The sequence below is a fragment of the Mobula birostris genome, chromosome X (assembly GCF_030028105.1).
Source record: "Mobula birostris isolate sMobBir1 chromosome X, sMobBir1.hap1, whole genome shotgun sequence".
NCBI classification, from domain to species: domain Eukaryota; kingdom Metazoa; phylum Chordata; class Chondrichthyes; order Myliobatiformes; family Myliobatidae; genus Mobula; species Mobula birostris.
Window position 1 is genome coordinate 36,393,813 of NC_092402.1, and position 25,586 is coordinate 36,419,398.

Below are 25,586 nucleotides of genomic sequence, written 5' to 3' on the forward strand. Positions count from 1 at the left end.
CTTCTACTTCATTGCATTTCTGATTCAGCTGTTCTTCCTTTGCAATATTGCACAATTGTCTGGTTTGCCTGTCTGTCTGTCTAGCTCTCTGTATTGCACTTCATTATTCTTCACTAACCTTCTTTGTTTCATCAGATCTAGAATTTCTTGGGCTATCCACCCCTTGTTGATGTGTTGGATTTCTTGTACTGGGATTATCTCCTCTGCTGATTGCTGTATAGCAAATTTAACTCTGTCCCAAATAGGTGCTGTTTTGAATTGTTGCTTAAGTATGCTATCTTTTTTAAGTTCTCCCAACATATACTTCTTTCTCTTTTTTCTACATTTCAGTTTCTTTAATTTTGTTTTAATGGTAGCTACTGTATTACTGGATGGTGATCTGAACCACAGTCTGCTCCTGGGTAGGCTTAGAATTTGTGATATTATTTCTAAAGCATTCATTGATGGTAATGACATCTATTTGATTCCTTGTTCTATCTCCAGGGCTAATCCAAATACGCAATCTACGTGGATGGTTTTTATACCAAGTATTGGTGATCACTTGGTTGTTTCTGACACACCAATCAGTAAACCTTTCTCCATTTTCATTTTTCTCCCCGAATCCAAAAGGTCCTCTGATGTTATCAACCCTTTCCTGTCCAACTTTGGAGTTAGAATCTCCCATGACTAGTTTTATATCCTGAGATTTACATTGCTCATAAGCGCTGTCGAGATCTTCATAAAACTTGTTGATATCCTCTTCATCCGCATTGTTTGTTGGCGCATAGGTTTGGATTATGCTAATGTTAAAAGGGTTACCCCTTAATTTAACTAAAAGCAGCTGGTCGGATATCGCCCAGTATCCCATAAGACATTTTGATACTTGTTTGTTTAAAATAATTCCAACTCCATACATATGCTGTTAACCCCTGAATACATTATCAGAGAACTTTTCTTAATGAATTTGCCACTATCGGTCCATCTAATTTCTGACAGGCCTAAGACATCAACTTCCAACCTTTTCATTTCATTTAATGTGTTGTCCAACTTTCCTTTCTGGTAAAGTGTACCCATGTTCCATGTTGCTACCCTTAGCCTTTCCCTATTGCTTACATTCTCTGGATGACGGTCTGGTGTCTCCTGCAGTACATGACGACCCCCACCAAGCAAGGTGTTGTTCTGTTGATTAGAATAGCAACAATTATTTCACATTTATATCATTTGCATAAGAGCAGCAGTGTGTATGTGATGTCTCCTTCGTATCTGAATTATTTGGTTTTCTACAACTTGTTTCGGGTGACCATAGTTTCAAATTGGAAAGATTTCAGCTTGAAGTCTGTGTGTATTGAGCAAGAGCAGGAACCTGGCCTGAATCCTGCAGAGCTTTTGCAGCCAAATGTGGAAATCCCCAGGCATCTGGGCGGATATCAGATGCTTCCTCACAGTATGGAGTTCAAAGACCTGTGATCTTTGGATCCACATAGTTCGGTTACACAATTGCTTCACTGAATGTTTTTTTTATGCAGCCTTATCAAAGGAAGAGTGTGGTGTGTGAATGTACACAGCCATTGAAATTTAAATGAAAATTTGAAATACTATCTACGTATTTATTTCTAAAATAATTTGTGTACATTTATGCAAAGTACCTTTATGACAAAATGATAATCAAAACAGTCATAGTGAACGATCCCTCTGGATATTCTCCTGTGATCCACAGCATCACAGTAGCCAATCTTCAGCCAGTTAGTTCGCTTGTGATATAAACAAATGACAGAGAGCGTTGACAGCCGCATATTCTTTAGAGAAATACACTGTCCCAGCTGTAGGGACGGAGACTTGCACTCCAGAACTGGCTACACCTGAAACTAAGCTGTTCCAGTACAACACTGCGATCGGCCAGTTATGCCCTGATCAAAAAAAAAAATCCTATCCAACTAATTGCTGCTTAATCAGTCAGCTCTCAATTAAGAACAAAGTAATAGAAGTTGTCATCAATAGTCCTATCAAGTAGCATTTACTCACCAATAATCTACTCACTGATGCCCAATTTGGGTTTCACCAGAACCACTTAGCCTTGGCCTAAACATGGAGCAGAGAGCTGAATTCCAGAGGTGAGGTGAGAGTTGCTGCCCTTGACATCAAGTTTGCATATTACAATTGGTGATATCAAGGTGACCCAGTGAAACTTGAGGCAACAGCATCAAGGAAACAATACTCCAGTGGCTGGAGTCATACCTTACAGAAAAGAAGATGGCTCGAGGTCAATCACCCCAGTTCCAGGAGCTCCTCAGAGAAGAGACTGGACCCAAAATTCCCTGGAGCTTCCCTCGACAATATAGTTATAAGTGAGACTGATAGTTAATAATTTCACAGTGTTTAATTCTATTCACAACTCATCAGTAATTGAAGTAACTCATGTTTACATGCAGCAAGACCCAGATTAAATGTGCCATTGAGTGGCAAGTTAATACTGGGCTGCACATAAGTAGCAAGCAATGACCATCTCCAATATGAGAAGGATAATCACTTACACTTAGCATTCAACGGCTTTACAATCATTGACTTCCCCAACATCAATGTCCTAACAGTGACTCTCCTCCTGACACCTAAAAGACTTTCCACCACCCACAAGACACAATACTATTCTGTAGTGGAATCCTCTCCTGGATGGGTACAGCTCGAACAACATTCGAGATGTTTGACACCACCCAAGGCAAAGCAACTCGCCTGATTGGCACCCTGTCAACCACCATATACATTCATTCTCTCCAATACTGATGCATCAACTTTCTTAGGCCACTCCAGTAGCACCACTCAAATAGCCTCTGCCACCAAAAAGAATGATGCCTTCGTGTACATGAAAACGCTACTGGACCGGAAGACATAGGAGCAGAATTAGGCCATTTGGTTCGAGTCTGCTCCACCATTCAATCATGGCTGATCCTTTTTTCCCCTCCTCAGCCCCACTACACAGCCTTCTCCCCGTAATCTTTGATGCCACCAATCAAGAACCTATCAATCTCCGCCTTAAATACACCCAATGACCTGGCCTCCACAGCTGCCTGTGGTAACAAATTCCACAAATTCACCACCCATCGGCGAAAGAAATTTCTCCGCATTTCTGTTTTAAATGGACGCCCCTCTAACCTGAGGCTGTGCCCTCGTGTCTTAGGCTCCTCCACCATGGAAAACATACTTTCCACATTTACTCTGTCTGGGCCTTTCAACACTCGAAAGGTTTCAATGAGATTTTCCCCTCGTCCTTCTAAATTCCTGCGAGTAAAAACCCAGAGCCATCAAACATTACTCATGTGATAACGTTTCATTCCTGGATCATCCTTGTGAACCTCCTCTGGACTCTCTCCAATGCCAGCACATCTTTTCTTAGATGAGGAGCCCAAAACAGTTCACAACACTCAAGGTGAGGCCTCACCAGTGCCTTCGGAAGCATCAGCATCACATCACTGCTCTGGTATTCTAGACCTCTTGAAATGAATGCTAATGTTGCATTTGCCTTCCTCACCACCGACTCTACCTGCAAATTAACCATTAGAATGCTCTGCACAAGGACTCCCTGTTTAGAAAATAGTCTATTCATTTATTTCTTCTACCAAAGTGCATGACCATGCATTTTCCAACATTGTATTTCATTTGCCACTTTCTTGCCCATTCTCCTAATCTAAGTCCTTCTATAGCCTACCTCTTTCCTCAACACTACCTGCCCCTCCACCAATCTTTGTATCATCTGCAAACTTGGCAACAAAGCCATCTATTCCATCATCTAAATCATTGATATACAGCATAAAAAGAAACGGTCCCGACACCGACCCCTGTGAAACACCACTAGTCACTGGCAGCCACCTACCCATCAGCCAATGCTCTAACCATGCCAGTAACTTTCCTGTAGTTCCATGGGCTCTTAAATTGGTAAGCAACCTCATGTGTGGCACCTTGTCAAAGGCCTTCTGAAAATCCAAATATACAACATACACTGTATCCCCTTTATCGATCTTACTTGTAATCTTCTCAAAGAATTCAAACAGGTTTGTCAGACAAGATTTGCCCTTAATGAAACCATGCTGACTTTGTCCTATCTTTTCCTGTGTCACCAAGTACTCCATCACCTCATCCTTAACACTGACTCCAACATCTTCCCAACCACTGAGGTCAGGCTAACTGGTCTATAATTTTGTTTCTGCTGCATTCCTCCTTTCTTAAAAGGTGGAGTGATATTTGCAGTGCTCCAGAACCATGCCCGAGTCCAGTGATTCTTGAAATATCATTACTAATGCCTCCACGATCTCTTGCACTTCCTCTTTTGGAACCCTAGGATGCAGCTCATCTGATCCGGGTGACTTATGTACCCTTGGGCCTTTTGGCTCCTCGCATGCTGCCCTACAGCTTGCACACCATTCTGATTAAGAAATAAATCACCATTCCTTCATTAGAGATAAAACCATGAATTTTACGTCTAAAATTAGGACCATGTGTGGCCTTTGTTTTATGGAATCTTGGTTAACCCCTTCCATACCAGATGCAACAACTCAGATTGATGGGTTCACTATACACAATTAGGATAGGACTGTCAGGTCTCTGAAGAGTAGAGGTGAAGGTGTATGCCTCATGAGAAATTCCTCTTGGTGCACAATTGTGTCAGTGATTTCCCAATTCTGCTCACCAGATCTGGAACATCTCGCAATGAAGTGTCAGCCATTTTACCTTCCATGGGAGATTTGAGCGATCATCTTGGTAGTGATGTACATTCCACCTGAGGCCAATATCAAATGGGCTCTGGATGATATGAGTGGTGTGATCAACATGCACAAAGCAGGATGCCTTCACCATCATTCTGGGGGATTTTAACCAGGCTAGCTTGAAAAAGTCACTAAATAATTATCATCACTTGTAGTATTAGAGGAAGCACACACTGGACCACTGTTTCACCATCAACAAAAATGCCTACCGTGCTATTCCACGCCAACACTTCAGAAAGTCTGATCACCTGGCTTTCTTCTGCTCCCTGAGTATAGGCAGAGAATGAAGACTGAGGATGAAGAAGGAGTGCTTAAAGCCTGTTTTGAATTGACTTCATTATAACCTGTGTGGGTGAGTGTGTGTCTGTGAAAACTTGCTGTATGTTCCCAAACCAAAAGCCGTGGATGAATCAAGAGGTTTGTCAACTGCCGAGGGCTAGATGTGTGGCATTTAAGTCTGGTGGCTCAGGTCTGTACAAGAAAACCAGGTATGACTTGTGGAAGGCTATTCCAAGAGTGAAGAAACAATTCTGAGCAAGGTTGGAGGCAACATTAGATGCATAACAACTCTGCTAGGGTTTGTAGGACATTACTTCCTACAAAGCGAAGCTCAATAGCATGAACAGCAGTGATGCTTCACTACGAGATGAGCTTAACATCTTCTAAGGGAGAATATAACTAAGTTGTGAAGATCCCTGCTGCACCTGGTGACCCTGTGATCTCTGTCTCGGAGACCAATGTCAGGCTGTCTTTCAGGAGGGTGAACCCTCACAAAGCGGCAGGACCCAATGGAGTACCAGGGAAGGCTCTGAAAACTTGAGCTAACCAAGGGGCAGATGTATTCAAGGACATTTTCAACCTCTCACTGCTATGATTGGAAGTTCCCACCAGTTTCAAAAGGGTGACACTTATACCAGTGCCCAAGAAGAGTAGTGTGAGCAGTCTTAATGGCTATCGCCCAATAGCACTCACATCTACGGTGATGAAAGGCTTTGAAGGTTGGTCATAGCTAGAATGAACTCCTACCTCAGCAAGGACCTGAACCCATTGCAATCTGCCTGTTGCCACAATAGGTCTATGGCAGACACAATTTCAATGCCTCTCCACATGGATTTAGACCACCTGGACAACACAGACACCTATGTCAGGATGCTGTTCATTGATCATAGCTCAGCATTTAATACCATCATTCCCACAATCCTGATTGATGTGCTACAGAGCCTGGGCCTCTGTACCTCCCGCTGCAAGTGGATCCTCGTCTTCCTAACGGGAAGACCACAATCTGTGCAGATTACTAATAATATCTCCTCCTTGCTGACAATCAACACTGACGCACCTCAGGGATGTATGCTTGGCCCACAGCTCTCTCTATAACCATGGCTGTGTGGCTAGGCATAGCTCAAATACCATCTATAAATTTGCTGATGATACAACCATTGTTGGTAGAATCTCAGGTGGTGACGAGAGGGCGTACAGGAGTGAGATAGACCAGCTAGTTGAGTGGTGTTGTAGCAACAACCTGGCACTCAACATCAGTAAGACCAAAGAGCTGATTGTGGACTTCAGGAAGGGGAGGACAAGGGAACAGGAACCAATCCTCATAGAGGGAATAGAAGTGGAGAGAGTGAGCAATATCAAGTTCCTGGGTGTCAAGATCTCTGAGGATCTAACCTTATCCCAACATATCAATGCAGCTATAAAGAAAGCAAGACAGTAGCTATTCTTCATTAGGAGTTTGAGAAGATTTGGTTTGTCTCCTAAAATACTCGAAAACTTCTATAAATGTACCGTGGAGTGCATTCTGACAGGCTGCATCACTGTCTGGTATACAGGGGGAGTGGAGGGGGGGCGCACCACTGCACAGGACCAAAATAAGCTATAGAAAGCTGTAAAATTAGTCAGCTCCATCTTGGATACTAGCCTCCATAGTATCCAAGCCTTCTTCAAGGACCAGTGTCTCACAAAAGTGACATTCATTATTAAGGACCCACATCACCCAGGGCCTGCCCTTTACTCATTGTTACCATCAGGTAGGAGGGACAGAAGCAGATATAATATATATTAAAAAAGTGAGGTAGTGCTCATGGGTTCAATATCCATTTAGGAATCGGATGGCACTATTTTTTAATTTAACTATATACATACACACACACACACACACACACACACACACACATATATATATATATATATATATTTACTGTAATTGACTTACTTGGTTATTTATTTATTACTTTTTTTCTTTCTATATTACCATGTATTGCATTGTACTGCTGCTGCTAAGTTAACAAATTTCACAACCCAGGCTGGTGATTAAAAAACCTGATTCTGATTCTGAATTTCCCTCCCTGTAGCAATATGGGAGTATCTTCATGAGAGGAGTTTACAAGTTTAAAGAGAGCAATTGATATGGACAGTAAGTGCTGGCCATATCCAAAAAGCAAAAAGCAAAATAAAAACAAAATGAAGACAGGCGTATTAAATATTCTCCAGAAGTTCTGGGAACAAATACTATCACCAGATATTTGTTAGCCTGCTGCTATTATAAAGCACCCTATGATTTTCAGTCATTAGCATTAGCATTCACAATAGGATTTTGATACCTGCATTTTGATTTACATTTCTCTTATCTCAATACCATAATACTACAGTCCCTCCATACCCCTTGATACTGTCTGTTCATCACACTTTTAAATAAATTCTGTGATTTAGTATTCATCGCCTTTTGTCATAGAGAAATCCATTCTCTTAGTGAACGGAAGTTTTGTCATCTCAGTCCTAAATGACTGACCTCATAAGCTGAGACTATGATGCCTGGTTTGAGACGCTTCCAGCTAGGGGAAGCATCTGCTCAGCATCCAACTTTTCAGGCCTGAACGAATTTTGTATATTTCCATTACATCTCTCATTCTTCCGATCAAGATGGCGCCGGCATACAATGCTCTTTCAGTTAACATCTTCTGGATAGATCATGAAACCATATATTTAACTCCTTTCACATCTTTTACATTTGCTTATCATTTTGAATGTGACTCTGGAACTGTTGGAGTCTGTGATTTGCAGTTTGGAGATCCTTTGGGTGTTCCAGCGCTCTGCAGTCTCCGAGAGGATTCCCGGAGGCAGAGGTAGCGTGTGCGAACCTCATGGCGAGAAGGTTGTGAGCCGATGTTCAACTCCATTTTACTGATTCAAGCTTCCACTGTTCGCTGATTAAAACGACGAGAAAGATTGAAACATTGAGACAAATGCCGATAGTGAGCGCTGGCTGCCTGACTTTTGGTCACTGGTGGGATCACTCTGCTGCCGGAGAGAGGAGACTGCTTTTCTTTCGCTGATGAGATCACTCTGCTGCCAGAGAGAGGAGACTGCTTTTCATTTGCTGGTGGGATCACTCTGCTGCCGGAGAGAGGAGACTGCTTTTCATTCGCTGGTGGGATCACTCTGCTGCCGGAGAGAGGAGACTGCTTTTCATTCGCTGGTGGGATCACTCTGCTACAGAAAGGGAAAGGCCTGCCACTGTGTCCAGGGAATGTTACCCAGTCTTTCTGCATTTTGGATGTGGACATGGACTATAGACTTTTTCTTTCAGACTGATAGTTTTTTTATATTCTGTGGTTTTAGCCTGATCTTTCTCGTTCTTTTGTATTCACCAGGAGGGAGATTTGGGGGTCGATGTGCCTGTTCCATTTTTGTTTGACTTTTATGCAGGGAGGAGGGATTTGGGGTTGATGATCGTGCTGCTGTTCTTCTCTTTCCTGGTTTCGTGGCTATCCAGAGAAGAAGAGTTTCAGAGTTGTATACTTTGACAATAAGTGAATCTTTGAACCTTTGAAAATTCTAAAGAATATTGACTTAGTTAGGCTAATCTTCCCTCATGTGACGGTCCTGCCAACCCAGAAATCAGTATGGTAAGCCTTTACTACACTCCCTCTATGATAAGTGTAACACTTTTTCGGGTAGCAGACCAAAACTTCACACAATACTCCAGATGTGCTCTCACCACAGTCCTCTATAATTTTAGTAAAACATCCGTGCTCCTTGCAATGAAAACCAATATACTATACCACTGCCTTCTTAATGCAATCAGCTGCACTGACATGTTTACTCTCAATGACTGTTGTACAATAATGTCAACATTTCCCAATCTATCACTATTTAAACAATATTCAGTATTTCTGTTTTTTTAACCATGTCAGGAATTTCACATTTATTCATGTTTTACTACATCTGCCCACTTACTCAAAATATCTAAATCATCTTAAAGCCTCCTTGCATCTCCCTTGGTATTTACTATCCCACCCAATATCGTACTGTTGGCAAACTTAAGAATATTAAGTACACTTGCTCTGATACTGCACTGCTCACTGCTTGCCTACCCCCAAAAATTACCATTTATTATTAGTCTCTGTTTTCTATCTGTCAACCAGTTCATTAATTCATACAAGTATACTATCCATAATCTCATGTACTTTAATTTTGCACACTCTCTGCTCATGTGAGACTTAATGCAAGGCCTTCTGAAAATTCCAATGTACTATACACAGTCATTCTTTTATATTAATTCTAACAGTAATATTCTCAAAACATCCATTGGATGGTTAAACACTATCTGGCTTTCATAAATCCCTGATCATTTCATCTAATCTAATTTATATTTTCTTAATGATCTGTTATCGAATCTTTCATAATAGACTCCAGCATGTTCCCTGCCTGAAGTGCCAAGTGTTCTCTCTGTTTTAATGTTACCGTTACATCTGCCACCCTCCAGTTTTTGGGAGATGACAATATGCATCCATGGCTACCTCTGTCAGTTCTCCAGGATGCAAACTATCAGGCCCTGGCAGTGTATTGCCTTTCAGCCCTGTTAATTCCTCTAGCTCTTTTTTATTTATGTATGTTTTATGTATGTTTTATCTGCACTTTAACCTCTATCTTTATGTTTTATATACCTTAATTCTTTATTGTTGAAAGTTGTTTTTTGTTGCATGCTGCACTAACACACCACAACAAATTCCTAATACATGTAGATATATTTGGTGAATAAAGTTGATCCTATCATATTTACTCTTTGTAATTTCCTTTAATTCCTCCTTTTAATTTAACCCTGTTCTCCAACATTTCTATCAATTTACTTGTGCCTTTTTGATGTTTTTGGACAATTTTTGTTTAATTGCTCTTCCATTTCTTTGTTCACCATTATAATTCTCCTGTGGTAAGGAATCTTTCTTTGTTTTCACTCATTTTCTTTCTTTTTATATGGATTAAAACCACCTATAATTTCTGGAGTACTCAAATGTTCAAGCTCCCACCTTTGTCGTTCCTGAGTTATGCTTTGCAATAGCAATTATTTACAAGTATTTATGTTGTTAATTGGGCTATTTTATTACAAAGGTGTTGCAAATGAAGCCACAACATTTGTAATAAAGTAACAGCACAAGAAGATTTAAACAGATCTGATATAATTGTCATTTAAGTGCAGGCACCAAAAAGTGTTGACATTTTTGGACATCCCAGCATTCGTTATGTACTGGCACTATTTAGCATTATATTATCTTTCTATTTATATCTTATTCCCTCCCAGTTCTAAAGGTGACTGAATGTTACTTCAGACACGCATTCAAGGGTGAGAGATTTTCTCACACTAACAATGCAGATGAACACATGTAGGCTTGACTTTTGATTAAATGGGCAGTAATGGATGGAATTGCTTCAGATGATAGTGACAGGTTTTAATGTTTGGTCTTTACACGCTATCTGGAGAACAAATGTAACACACAACAAATACTGTAGGGATTCAGCAGATCGGGCAGCATCAATGGAGAGGAATAAAAAGCTGACATTTCGGGCCAAGGCCCTTCCAGGGTACTGATGAAGGATATCAGTCCAAAATGTTGGCTTTTTATTCCTGTCCATAGATGCTGCCTGACCTGCTGAATTCTTCCAGCATTTTTTGTGTCTTACTCTGGATTTCCAGCCTTTGCAAAATGTCCTGTGTTTGCTGAGAATAACTGCACATGTTTCTGGTTGTCAGGAAATTCGTGCATGACAATTCTGACCATAGCTCGCTATGAGTGGTTCGAGGAATGGAAGGACAAAAGAGTAAAAAATAGAGGAGCAGATTATGAAAAATGGAAGATGGACATTGCCAGGAAACTATTAGACTGGGCCATAGATTTATTTCCACAGTTGAAGGATAAGGTATAACTATGATGCTTTTTCTTTAACTTGTTGCTGGCAAGGCCAGTATTAATTGTTCATCACCTGATGAATTGAATGCCTTACTGCAACATTTAGGGTGCAATAAAGCAGGGGTCCCCAACCTTTTTTGCACAGCGGACCAGTTTAATGTTGACAATATTCTTGCGGACCGGGTGGGGGGAGGTGGTATTCAAGTAGGGTTAAACTCACCCCAACATGTCTGTTACAGTTAGGGTTGCCATCCTTCTCACTCCCAAATAAAGGACAAAAGTAGCAGTCAAATACGGGACAGTTGGGTTTACCCCGAGAAGGACTACCATGACCATGAAGCCTTGCACGGGCACTTCTGTGCGCATGCGTGCTGTGCGCATGTGTGTGATTTTTTTCCCCACAAATCGGTTTTGGCTTAATCTTCCCAATTACACTGTACATACGTTATTTCTACTTTATATAGGCTGTGTATTTATCATATCATTCCTGCTTTTACTATATGTTAGTGTTATTTATTTTCGATTTTATGTGTTATTTGGTATGATTCGGTAGGTTATTTTTTGGGTCTGGGAACGCTCAAAAATTTTTCCCATATAAATTAATGGTAATTGCTTCTTCTCTTTACACCATTTTGGCATGAACTGTTTCATAGGAACGCTCTACCTTAGCGGGGGAAATACGGGACAAGGGTGGTCCCGTATGGGACAAACCAATTTAGCCCAATATATGGGATGTCCCTGAAAATACGGGACAGTTGGCAACCCTATGTTCAAGTTCAACAGTGTGTGACAGGGAATGAGGAAAGGTGCAGCTGACTCATATCGTTTCCTCGCGGCCCGGTACCAGTCCGTGGCCTGGTGATTGAGGACCACTGCAATAAAGGCCCCATCATGTCAGAGGGTGTAGAGACACATATAGACCAGGCCAGGATATTAGTGAAATGGATGGGATAGCACAATAATCTGGTTGTTTTAAAGTTGATCTAGATTCATTTAATGGCTCTAATTTTAAATGGCCCAGCTGCAAATGACAATAAGCTCAATTTTGACTTTGAATTGTCAGGGAGCAAACTCATGTCTGCCATTGGCCTATGACTCCTGGATGATTGTCCATTAACCTAGCCACCATACCACTGACTGAGCATCTCAGCCCTCTCTGCTTACCTTCATTACTAGAGGCATAGGGTCTGAGAATTGGGAAGTCATGATGTATTTATATAAAACTGCACTTGGAGTATTGCATGCAGTTCTGGCCACCCCATTGTAGGAAGGATGTGGAGACTTTGAGATGATTCAGAAGAGGTTTACTAGGATGCTGTGAGCACCAGATATCGGACTAAATCTGGTTCACTTGAGCTGAGAAGAAGGAGCTCTACTAGCAGCAGCACCATAATGTCACATTATGGTCATATCTGCTCACCAATATGATGGTAATGTGACATTTTTTAACAAAGTTGTCTGGTAATGAAAGCCAATGCAGTCATACCAGTGAGATTTAATTATTTAATATGTATATGTGCAAATTCTAGATTGAATACTTCAAAGCTGCAACTCCACTCACTAATCAATACTATTTGGCTGCTCCTCGTGGGGAGATGTATGGTATCAACTAGGACCTCGCTCGGTACACACCTGAAGTTTTAGCCTCTATCAGAGCAAAAACTTGCGTGAAAAACCTTTACCTCACTGGTGAGTATTCCACTGAGTCTATGCTAGTCAAGAAAGAGTGTTGGTTACATGTCTCCCTGTGTTTGCATACACAAAATTGAAAATGAACTTACAAGATTATGAACTAGAATATAAAAGTAAGGATGTATTATTGATGTTTCATGAGGTATTGGTCAGATCACCTTGGAGTATTGTGAGTAACTCTGGGTCTGGTATCTTGGGAAGGATGTGCAGGCCCTAGAGAGAGTCCAGGGGAGCTTTAGAAAAATAATCTCAGGAATGAAAGGATTAATATTCGAGGAGCATTTGATTACTCTAGGCCTATAACTCGATAGAGTTCAGAAGGATAAAGAGGGATCTCATTTGAAATCTACTGGATACAGAAAGGCCTGAACAGAGTGGATGTGGAGAAGATACTTCCATTAGTAGGAGAGTGTAGCATCCAAGGGCATAGCCTCAGAATAAAGGGGTGTCCTTGTAAAACTGAATTTCTTCAGAATTCATTGCCACAGAGGGTTGGGGAGGCCGTCTTTGATGTATTTAAGGCAGAGATTGATAGGTTCTTGATTGGTAGAGGAATTAAGGATTATGGAGAGAAGGCAGGAAAATGGGGTTAAAAAATCTGCCATGAATGTATCACAGAACAAACTCAATGGGCCAACAAACCCGAATTACCTAATGATTCTCCTATATCTTATTATTATAAGTACTCTCCTTCTCCAATGCAGATCTTTCTGTGTTTGGAGCCACCAATATTGGCAGTGAAAAGGCCTCATGGGCCATTGGCAGCACTGACCACCCTGCAATCCTTCAAACTGCATTAATGGGATAGTGCAATTTTCTCTGCCCAGACCCACTATCCACTTGCCTGTCTGTATACTGTCCCTAGTTACTGTATACTGTCCCTATATACTGTGTACAGACTGAATATCAGATTTGACCTTTGTTCTATGGCTGCTTCCCTTTATTACTATGACCATCACAGCTTGCACAATATAGTTTTTTTTTAAATCTCAGGAATGGCACAACTGTTGTTCCATAATGAGAAAATAACGTGAGTTATTTGTGTCTCAGAACTCAGTGCACTAGAGCCACCCAGGACTGTGAGGTAGATGAACCCCACTCAATTTTGCTGCTTATATTTGCCTTTTTGTACCTTCTGTCCCATTCAAGTAATACTTGCCAAGACTAGATATCCCATGCATAGATAAATAAAACTACCTGTCTCAGATCTGGTAAAAGTTTTGAACGTATTCACTAAACTTTTCTTGCAGCTGAGACAAACTAGTTTCATCAGATCAAAGAGTAAGTTGCAAATGTTGAATATCCCCAGTTCTTTCTCTTTCAATTTCATAAAATTATTGATTTCATGGTGATTGTTAAGAAGAGTCAAACTTCCAATTAATTGTGTGGTTCAGGCCCTAATTATTTACCTGTTGTGTTCAAACTCATAAAATAATTAAGAAACAATAGTTATGTCCTGTCAAAATTCATCCATAGCAACCTCAATGGTTATACATGTTTAAGAATTTAGATGTTCTAAAAATAAGTGATGCAAATTTCAAAATCATCACGAGTAGTTTCTCAGGTTCTGATTCCTTTATTTCAAGAACTGTGATCATCCACTTATCTTGCCTTACTTTCTTGCAGGTCAGGATGTCTTTTCCAATGGGGTAGCTGGAGCTATGCATGGAGGTCTCATCTACGCCTCCGCCGTTTTAGGGCGAATTGTTTATCTGGATCTTATTCTTCTTAAAAGGAGACTTAAGAAAAAACAACATAAAAAAGCAATGTGAAACCCTGACTGCAGCTTCACCAGTGCTTTATTCCTACATATTTTGATGACATTGTGCATTGCAATATAAAGGAGGCTTGAGTCTGCCTGATCCTCAATTGCTACTGTCTCTTTATTCTCAAGAGGCTTTGCTGCCTCTTTCTCTTTTTGTCTACAGCTTATGATTTTTTTTTACTCATATATTGGACAAAAAAGCAATGTCAAGACTGGAGCCATGGTGTTTTATTTGAATTGTTCACTTTTTGTGATCTAGGTATTGCTAGCAAGGCCAACGTTTATAGCTCATCACTGATTGCACCTCAGAAGGTGATGATGAACAGTTGAGTGTGTGCTTCAGAGGATATTTTAACTCTCAGCCACATGGTATGGATCTGGAGTAGCATAAAATCAGGTCAGTTAAGGAGGGCAGGTTTTCTCCACTGAAGGACCTTCATGGCCCAGAGGAAAGTTATTTTTTATTTTTACTTTTATTTAGAGATACTGCGTGGAACAGGCCCTTCTGGCCTTTAGGTGCTTTACCTAATGCAAGATTATTGACTGAGCTTAAAATTTCACAGCTGCCCTGATGGAATTCGAACCACCTCTCTGCATTGTTAGTTCAGGCCTCTATGTTAACAGCTGGTTAATTTAAATATCCATCACCACTGTGCTCTAGAAGTTCTGTTCACTCCAGAACTCAAAGACGAAAGTGAGATTCTCAGGGTAAACGTTCCATTGGTTAACAGCTCACGGTAGGATGGTTTAAACTATAGAAAGGTATGTTCAACATGTGATCTATTTGATGGTCTGTGCTGTTTTAAGAAAGACAAACATGCAATGCAATTGCATTACTGTTGTTGGGCGAACCTGCGTGTTTCGATTGGAAACATGAATTTGAAAGGATAACAACTCTTGTTTTCTCCTGTGGGTCATCCAAAACATTCAGTTCATGCTTTTCTGTACCTTTTGTTTCTGACATTGTGGCCATTCAAAAGGAGAATATAATGTTCTATACTCCATCTAACATTAGTCTCAGTCCAATGACTCCCGTAGGAGGCAGAGGTAGGAACTGGAATAAATGATGCCCCGATTCACCACACAGAGGGTCAAGAAGCATGAAGGGAAAAGGCAAGGAGTCCGTTGGTCCATAACTATAAAGTAATGCAAAAGTCAAATACTGCAGATGCTGGAAATCTAAAATTAAATCCATAAAATACTGAGAGTACTCAGGAGGTTAAATAGCATCGGCACAGAAATGGGAATCAACATGTCAGATTGGTGATTCTGTTTCTCTTTCTACTGATCATATCTAACCTATCAAAACTTCCAGCATTTTCTGATTGATTTATGATTATGAAGTGTTCTTGTCATTATCAATGAGATGGTTAGCAACATATTAATAGACTGTTTGATTAGAAAATCTTTGGAATATCAGAAAATTTAAAGTTCAAGCATTTCTGCCTTTGAAAGTTCAAACAGCTGTATTCTTATTTACTGGACTGCAGTTTTCTGATAAGCGTATTTGACAAAAAAAATCATAATGACATTCTCTTTCAGCACAGCCAATTGGCCATCTGAAGAAAAATTGGTTTGAAGATCATGTCCTAAAAGCCTGCACAAAACTCATAATAAACAAAATAACAATGATTGCTACCCCCATGTATGTTTCTGAGACATGGAGCTAACACCTCAAATATCATGACTCACGTAAGAGTCCGGTCCTCAGAACTAAACTGGAAAGAGCCCTGAAGAACTCCCCAAGAAGGAGAAGTAATTCCTTGGCTACAGTCTGGTGTAAACGCAGCCTGGGCAGGGCGAAAAGCATTATCAGGGATGCATCTCACCCTAACCATGGACTTTTTACTCTCCTCCCATCCGGTAGGCGCTACAGGAGCCTCCGCTCCCGCACCAGCAGGCTCAGGAAGAGCTTCTTCCCTGAGGCTGTGGCACTGCTGAACCTCACATCACAGCGCTGAGCAGTATTGCACCCATATTATTCTGTCTCAGTACTTTTACATTTGTGTGCTGTAGCACTTTTTTTATTCACAGTTATTTTGTAAATAACACTATTCTTTGCATTTCTGGTCAGATGCTAAATGCATTTCATTGGCTTTGTATCTGTATTCAGCACAATGACAATAAAGTTGAATCTAATCTAATCTGATCTAATCTAATCTAAAATGTGAACTCGGTTTTGGAATGCAGAGGTAATGAGGGAGTAAACTCGATGTATTAAAACTTAAAGTTTAACAAGGTTTTATGACAAATGATCCAAACAAATTCTATTCTTCATTCAAATTATTTTTGTTCAATGCATTATCATTTATTTTAGTAAAACAGTTTTAATCTGTGTTTTAATATCCAAAATTACCTCTTATAAGCTCCTAGTATAAATTGGAAATATCACATCTAAGAACTACAGATAGTTTATTAGAAGATTGGTCAATGACTGTTCGTATAATATATAATTAACCTTTCAACTTAATTTTATGACAAAATAAACAAAACAAAATGCATTCTAGTTTCTAGTTTTTCTTTATAATGGCGGCTCTGAGATTTATAATAGCTCTGCACTGCCACTGTCAGGAAATTATTAGAACTGCAACTGTCAGTTTATCTTGAAAGAGGAAGTAAAAAGGCTTCACTAAAACAAGTATCTACCACAATAAAAAAATGCAAAATAGATAAACCATTTTGCTTCACTTACCTTTTAACTTCAGATCAATAAATAATTGGAGCCTTGCTGCATTTTTAACTATCCCTGATATAAAACTGAAGGCCTAGATCTAAATGGGTCTGGGCCTTCAGCTTGGGAGATCAGTGATCCACCATTAGCCTTGGTACTGAGCTCAGCAGCAGAACAATGGGATCAGATGAATCACAATTCAATCTCAAGCTCGTATACATGCATGTGTATAGAAGTCAGAAGAGTGACGAAGACTTGAGACTTACCAGCTGGTCGCCAATGAATTACTGCTCACAAGCAAGTATGATCTGACTTAATATTGATTATATTCCTGGGAAGTTCTTTGGGACACCCTGTAGTTGTTGTTATTGTTGTTTACAATGCCTCAAAAGGGTGGCATCCATCACTAAGGACCCCCATCACCCAGGACTTTCCCTCTTTGCCTTGTTACCGTGAAGGGTGGAAACACAGGAGCCTGAAGGCACACACACAGTGTTTTAGCAACAGCTTCTTCCCCTCCGCCATCAGATTTCTAAATGGACAATGAACACTCTCACTATTTTTGGCTCTCATTTTGCACTACTTATTTAATTGAATTTAAAAAAGCAACAAATTTCACGACAGATGTAATGATATTAGACCTAATTTTGATTCTGTTTCTGATTCTGATTCTGAGAAACACCATTAGTTCTAAAAATTTCTGTCGAGTATGTTCATAGAATCATAAAATTTACAGGACAGAAGAAAACTGTGTCCTGATGAAGGGTCTTGGCCTACGTTGATTCTTTATTCCATTTCTTCATGTTATTCTACATGACCTGCTGAGTTCCTCCAGGATTTGGTGTGTGTTGCCCTATACCAGCCGTTGTGTGTAATATAAAGATAGACATTGTAAACTGTATTGGCAAAATCACAGCATTTATTTTATTTCAAGTTCTTAAAGATATGAATCTTTGCCACCATTAAAATGTTACAATAAATCCATTAGCTCAGCAGAAAAGAAAACCTTAGAAGCTGTATTGTTGAAGCCTTTACCCCTTTGACAGACACAGGGATATGCACAGGTATTTAGCTCTGACCACTTTGAAGGGCCACATTAATCGCACACATAGAAAAAAATCATCTACATATAGTACTTGCAACCTTGAAGTTCTAACGATTACTGAAGGACTCAAGTATCCTAGTTCCACCCAGCCATAACTCCACACATAAGCCTGCAAGGAGAGGGCTATGTAATATACATAATATATAATAGTCCAGAAAGATGCCTTTCAATCCATTGAGTCCATGTTATTCCACAAGCTTAGTCTCATTTCACACCTCTTGTTCCTGATACTTTCCAAGTGTGGTGAGAGTGACTGCCCTCACCACACTTCCAGGCATTAACTTGCATTCTCTTATCACTTGTTAAATAAAATATCTTTTTCTCTACTCCTCACTAATCCTTTCGCCAACTCACTTGAGGTTAAGGCTCCTGGTTAAATGTCTCTCTTCTAAGGGAAATAGGACCTCAGTATTCACCATATTACTCCTCTATGCACCAGCATTAAATCTCCCCTTAATTTCATTTGTCACAATTATTTTTAAAGCATACCATAAATAAGCAATAACTCATTGATCTAATTACATGTTCAGAAAAGAATATTTTGCAAATGTTATATAAAAAGATACAAAGTAATTTTTCAGTGAGTCAACCAAATATAAAAAAAAATAATTTTACTATACAGAAATTATAGTTGACTATTTTCAGCTTGTAATTATTTGATATGACAATAAGATATTCTGGTAAACATTATTTTGGCTAGCAAAGATTAACCTTTAAGTTAAAACAATGAATCTTCTGCAGCAGTATTCAGTATTCAATCACAGGAAGAATGCCAACAGTAACTGTTGGCCTTGTCTTAGTTCCGCATTTTTAAAAATTACATTCCGTTTCACCAGGTGAACAGTAAGACAGAAAAGTAAAAGTAGCCAAAAATATGGAAAGAAAGATGATTCACATTTTAGTTTGTATTATAAAGAAATATATCTTTCTCCTAACAGAAACACAGAAGTGTTTGTTGGCAATTGTTGCACCCTGTCAGCCACTAGGAACCAAACAGAGCGATGTGCAAAGCACACAGAGGCCCAGGCAATGAAGTGCATCAAAAAGGGCGTCATGAAGGGTCATTTCACAGTGGGCCAACTGCCATTCATTCAAGGGCCCCCTGCAGGTCAGCGGCTTAGACAATCTGTCAGTTGGAGAATTCAGGGCGGAGGGGCCATTGCTTTCAGAGCCTGGGCCATCCAAGGCAGGCCAGAAAGTGAATCAAACAACGACACCACTGTCTACAGTCCACTTTAAAATAAAGCAAAATTAGACTGCGATGGGATATATGTAAAAATGGATGGATCTCATGCCAGGATTTTTTTCATAAAATAAAACCATTCACTTACAGTGGTGAACAATGTCGAGATATGAGTGACAGAGAATTACCCTATCAATTCCATTCTGACACATGATCATGGTGCCACTGAATGCAACCCAGATGAAGTATTCTTCTATTGACTGCTCAATAACAATAGCATTAAATTCACAGTAAATGTACAAATATGAGAAAAAACTGTTAACTGAAAGGAAACCTAGATATTGAAGATAAAATGTAGAAAACATTGTATCATTGAAACAGCCATAACATTAACAGTAATGGAATGCACCATCTCTTCAACAACCATTAGGTAAAGCTCACCTCTGGTTAATAAGAGTATTAAAGCCAGTCACACTTTACCCAATACTGGCAATGCATTAAAACTGACAGATATTGCAATAGAGTATTTTTGAATATTTATTTATTAATTAAAGAGCATATTAAAAGTTATAAATTTAGTAAAATAATCATGATAGATTAACAATTAGCATGTGTACTTAGATAATTTTGTATTTCAATATAAGAATGTGATTGTTGTAACTTTTTGTATTCGCTACTCTTAATATCTGGTACGCTAAATAACATTGAATATTTTTGGATAATATTTCCTTGTTCTTATACACATCAAGGATAATGAAAGCCTCCACTTTTTAACCATTGAAAGTTACCATTATGTGTCGCAGACTGTAGACTTACTGCTACAAATCTACATCAGTACTAAGATCTTCCTTGAATTAACCCTTACTGAAATCATTCTACTTTGTTGGTGACATACGTTCCCTTGATAAAACTAATGCACCTCTACACTGATTCACACACATCAAAGTTGTGCTTTCAGTGGAACAAGTTCAGTTCTTTTCATTCAGAAATTCAAGGCTTTTTAGGTTCAAGTCACATTTCTAAGAACTAAACACATAGCTTAGATAGAAATATCTAGCATGTTGTTGACGATTGCTACACCGGGTTAACAAGTTTATTGAGCCCGCTCAGATAAAAGTAGACCTTATACCATTGTTATAAATTGCTGGGGAGTTCTCCCTGGACACAAATGTTGTAAAACAACAGTAAATCTTAAATTTAATAGCAACAGCAGAATACTGGCACATAGACCAATATGTATTATCTACCAACTTCAATATAACAAGCTATCTGGTTTGATCTTTCTGTTATTTTTGCAATCATGGAGTATGCAAATGTTCTGGTTCTTGCATTGCAACGATAACTACACTTCAAAAAGCAGATTGCTGGATTTAAAGTGCTTTGAACATCTTGAAGGTGTGAAAGGCATTACATAAGTGCAAGTACCTTGTTTTCTTTAATATGTGCTAGATACAAAAAACTTCATATGGTGAAGAACTATACAGGAATACTTAACCTTGATTTATCACTAATATCACCATTGAATATATTTTCATTATGTGGAACATTTGATGACAAAAATATGCCAGTCAATTAGCTGGAGGATAGGTGAAGAGTAAGGCTCACAGAAATCATAAAGAGCAAAGCCAATTTATTCAGAAATATCACCATCTCCTCCTAATACAGTAAAAGCAGGGTAACTTCTCCAGAAAGTTATGATAAGTGCAGAATAGTAACATATAAATTACGTGAATAAAATGAGACTTGGTTGCTTACAGCTCTTGTCAACCAAGCATGATTGACAAAAGAATTTCCAATCATTTCCACTTTGGGTTGCAATGATAATGTTACTTCATTCAGCCTTTACAAACTCAAACTACTGTATTTAGAATATCCAGGATCTAATGGCCCATTCTATCATTTCAAATTACAATGGATTCCAGTTAATTGGGATACAATATATCGGAACCATTACATTTTGCCCAATTAAGTGACTGCCCCAATCAGACTAAGTTGCATGGAAATAGTTAAAAATGTATCAAAAAGACAAACTAATGTTTAACTGAGTAACAAATGAAAATGAAGATTTGGAGGATGCAATCATCAATAACATTGTATGTAGATGATTGTCAATACCTTCAAATTCTTCATAGGTCCTAACTTGTTGAAGCAGTGAAATAGTTTCATTTTCACTCCTGGCTGTTTCTGTCATCTCCAAGCCTGAATGCTTGAAACTTCAGTAAGTAAAACAGTTCTGAATTGTCTTACTGCTTATTTCTCACCAACTATCAGTGACAAAAATGACTGCTTTTTGAACACAAATACACACAACTGACACTATTTAAAAACTGCTCACTCTAAGCATGTTGTAGTTTCTAATGGCCACACAAATGACAATTACTCAATTACTTTTTGGTGTTTAAGAGTTGGCCCAAATAAGCAGTTGCCCCGATTAACCGGAATCCACTGTATATACTAAAAGACAAAGATCTTCATTTCTTCAGTGTATTTTATAGGAGCATGTGACTCAGCGTTCTCTTTTAACCTTTTACAGACCTGACTTTATAGATATAGAATAAACAGGTGGTATCACACACTGTCACTTTGTCCTTAAAAGAGAAAGTATAGTTCAGATTAATGTCCTAGTTATTGTGAGGTTGCTATTGGCTTAGAGTTTATAATCACTCTGCACCATTCAAAGGTTATCTCATGCTTGGAAAACAGAAACATTGAGAATGGAACAGCAAGCAAACAAGCTTCATTGTGCTAAGTGGCATTTGTAATTTATAGACATCAGTCAGCTAAAAAATATAAGAGGCATCAACCTTGCCCATAAAATATAAAGAACACTAATGCTCCTTCTAGGGGAAAGGTTACATGGATAAACTAAACAGATGGATTGTTTTACATGACTAATTCCACCAATTGCTGGTGATTCTTACAAGGCCTTCCTGTGGCTCACTGTGTTAGTTGATCAATTGTACATAGTTTGCAGGAAAGTAACCAGTTATACCATTGATGACACCTTCATACCATCCATTTTCATTCTTTTTGATGACATAGATAATTTCTCCTTCTTCAAACGTCAAATCTTCTTCACAGCTCTTTTTGTAGGCAAAGAGTGCAACAACTGAGGTGTGGAGAGAGGTGGGGGTTGGGGTGATGGGGGAAAGCAGAAGAATATTTAAGTGTTGTGTGACACAAAGTATTGATTCAAGAAACCAGCCAGGGTAAATTGAAGCAGAAATATCTGCACAAAAGATACCTACACTAACACAGAAAAAAAGCTTTACTGCTGATACTGTCTTGCCTGAATCCAGTTTGTTTTTGCGTTCTAATGTATTATTCTATGGCAGAGAAAGGTATGTTATTAGTATAAACTCTGTATTAATCAGACAGGCAAAATAGATAGGAGATAGTTTTTATAACTAACTTTAATTTTACAAAGCGGATTCAGGCAAGGATAAGCAGAAGTGTACTATAGCTAATGGGAACACATAAAGAGACATCAATAACATTTTTCTGGGAAGAAGTTAAATTGATGTAAATTTCAAAGGCACTCAGTGAAAAATAGAAGAGCATTAAGTTTAAGAAGCCAGGGATGTGAAGGTTTTGGGGAATGGGGAGAGAAGTGGGCTGGGGGAAGGAATGATGATAAAGCAAAAATAAAAGGTAACAGCCAGTCCAGTGAAACATTTTAAGTCAACACTGCACCAGGTCCATATGCATTCTGTGGGGCTTTACTTGAAAGTGGCCTCCAAACCAACAACATTTAAATCTAATTACCTAGCCCTTAATAAACACTTTCAGCTTGCATTACTGTTGAACGACTAGAGTTTATACTTATGGAAATATGAATATAAATGAAATAGATCATCAATTATCTACTACAGTACTTATTTACCACTGGTCAAACACTAGATCAGAGCTTCCCAACCTGGGGTCCACCGACATGATGGTTAATGATAGGGGTCCATGGCATAAAAAAGGTCAGAAACCTCTGCTCTAGATTAATCTTGCTAATTGTTAATTCACTTTACAAATACAGCAATTGTGATGTAAAATATCATTAGCACCTCAGGGGTGTGTACTTAGCCCACTGCTCTACTCTCTATATACGCATGACTGTGCGGCTGGGCATAGCTCAAATACCATTTATAAATCTGCTGACGATACAACTATTGTTGGTAGAATCTCAGGTGGTGACAAGAGGCCATACAGGAGTGAGATATGCCAACTAGTGGAATGGTGAGGCAGCAACAACCTGGCACTCAACGTCAGTAAGACGAAAGAGCTGATTGTGGACTTCAGGAAGGGTAAGACGAAGGAACACATACCAATCCTCATAGAGGGATCAGAAGTGGAGAGAGTGAGCAGTTTCAAGTTCCTGGGTGTCAAGATCTCTGAGGATCTAACCTAGTCCCAACATATCGATGCCATTATAAAGAAGGCAAGACAGCGGCTATACTTCATTAGGAGTTTGAAGAGATTTGGCACGTCAACAAATATACTCAAAAGCTTCTATAGTTGTACCATGGAGAACATTCTGACAGGCTGCATCACTGTCTGGTATGGGGGGCTACTGCACAGGACCAAGAGAAGCTGCAGAGGGTTGTAAATCCAGTCAGCTCCACCTTGGGTACTAGCCTACAAAGTACTCAGGACATCCTCAGGGAGCGGTGTCTCAGAAAGGCAGCATCCATTTTTAAGGACCTCTAGCACCCAGGGCATGCCCTTTATTCAGGTAGGAGGTACAGAAGCCTGAAGGCACACACTCAGCGATTCAGGAACAGCTTCTTCCCCTCTGCCATCCGATTCCCAAATGGATATTGAAGCTTTGGACACTACCTCACTTTTCGTTTTGATATACAGCATTTCTGTTTTTTGCACTTTTTAAAAATCTATTCAATATACATAATTGATTTACTTGTTTATTTATTATTATTATGTTTAATTTTATTTGTTATTTTTTCTCTCTGCTAGATTAAGTATTGCATTGAACTGCTGCTGCTAAGTTAACAAATTTCACATCACATGCTGGTGATAATAAACCTGATTCTGGTTCTGGTTCTGCATTTAGAAGAAAATGAATGTTATGGAAACTAAACAAAAACCCAGCATTACCTTTCTCGATGTAGTTGGGTGGGATCAAGTGATGGTCATCTAAGTAGTCTATAGGAGGAGGTGGGGGTGGACATTCTTCGAAGTCAAGCATGTAGTCAGGAGGAGGAGGTGGGGGTGGACACTCAGTGACTGAAAGCAAAAGATCAAAATCAGAACGTGGAATAATTGTTGGTAAGCTTGAGCATTGCAGAAGTTTGTTCTTACAGCATTTAAACCAAATCACAGTAAACAAGAGAATAATGAGCAGCAGGGTTCGAAATCCTTACTATGCAATTGCACCCCCTAAACCTCAGCCACGATCAAGGTGAATAGCAGAGGAAGCCTGAAGGGCTGAATGGCCTACTCCTACAGCTACTTCCTCTGCTTCTATGATTCGGAGAGACCTACCAATGAGGGAGGGCAATTTCTAAGTTGGAAGGGTGTTTGATTGAGACGAAAGCCTGCAGTTGGCTACGCCTTACATTTTAACAATCCTACATTAACAAACTGCTGGAGTTACTCAGCAGGTCAAGCATATAAGACTATAAGATATAGGAGCAGAGTTAGGCCATTTGGCCCATTGAGTCTGCTCCACCATTTCATCATGGCTAATCTAATTTTCCTCTCAGCCCCAATCTCCTGCCTTCTCCCCATATCCCTTCGTGCCCTGACCAATCAAGAATTTATCAACCTCTGCCTTAAATATACATAAAGACTTGGCCTCCACAGCTTCCTGTGGCAAAAATTTCATAGATTCAGCACTCTCTGGCTAAAGAAACTCCTCCTCATCTCCATTCTAAAAGGACACCCCTCTATTCTGAGGCTGTGTCCCCTGGTCTTAGACTCTCCCACCATAGGAAACATCCTATCCACATCCACTTTGTTGAGGTCTTTCACCATTCAATAGGTTTCAATTAGGACACCTCTCATTCTTCTGAATTCTCGTGAATACAGGCACAGAGCCATCAAACACTCTTTATATGGCAAGCCATTCAATACTGGAATTATTTTTGTGAACCTCCTGATCCTAGCATCTGCAGAATTTCTTGTGTTTATATATAAACAGTTATGCTGCTTGTATTTATTATTTGGGAGCTCATCTGCAACTTTAGAGAAATGACAGATACATTAGGGGCATTTAAGGAACTCTCAGATAGGCAAATGCTT

General features: G+C 39.4%; 2 protein-coding genes across 2 annotated transcripts in view; one reads left to right on the forward strand and one right to left on the reverse strand.

Moving 5' to 3' along the window:
- The window catches only part of LOC140191425 (all-trans-retinol 13,14-reductase), a 46,966-nt gene extending 32,581 nt beyond the window's left edge, over positions 1-14,385 (forward strand). The window contains 3 exon segments of the mRNA XM_072248839.1: positions 10,765-10,931; positions 12,451-12,610; positions 14,240-14,385. Of these exon segments, the coding sequence (XP_072104940.1) occupies positions 10,765-10,931; positions 12,451-12,610; positions 14,240-14,385 (473 nt within the window).
- A 3,583-nt stretch (positions 14,386-17,968) lies between these two features.
- Positions 17,969-25,586, reverse strand: part of LOC140191632 (abl interactor 2-like) — a 41,125-nt gene continuing 33,507 nt past the window's right edge. Inside the window, exons 8-9 of the mRNA XM_072249211.1 lie at positions 24,441-24,569; positions 17,969-22,446 (exon numbers count right to left, since the gene is read on the reverse strand). Coding sequence (XP_072105312.1) covers positions 22,283-22,446; positions 24,441-24,569 — 293 coding nt within the window. The 3' untranslated portion in view covers positions 17,969-22,282. The remainder of the gene's footprint in view (positions 22,447-24,440; positions 24,570-25,586) is intronic.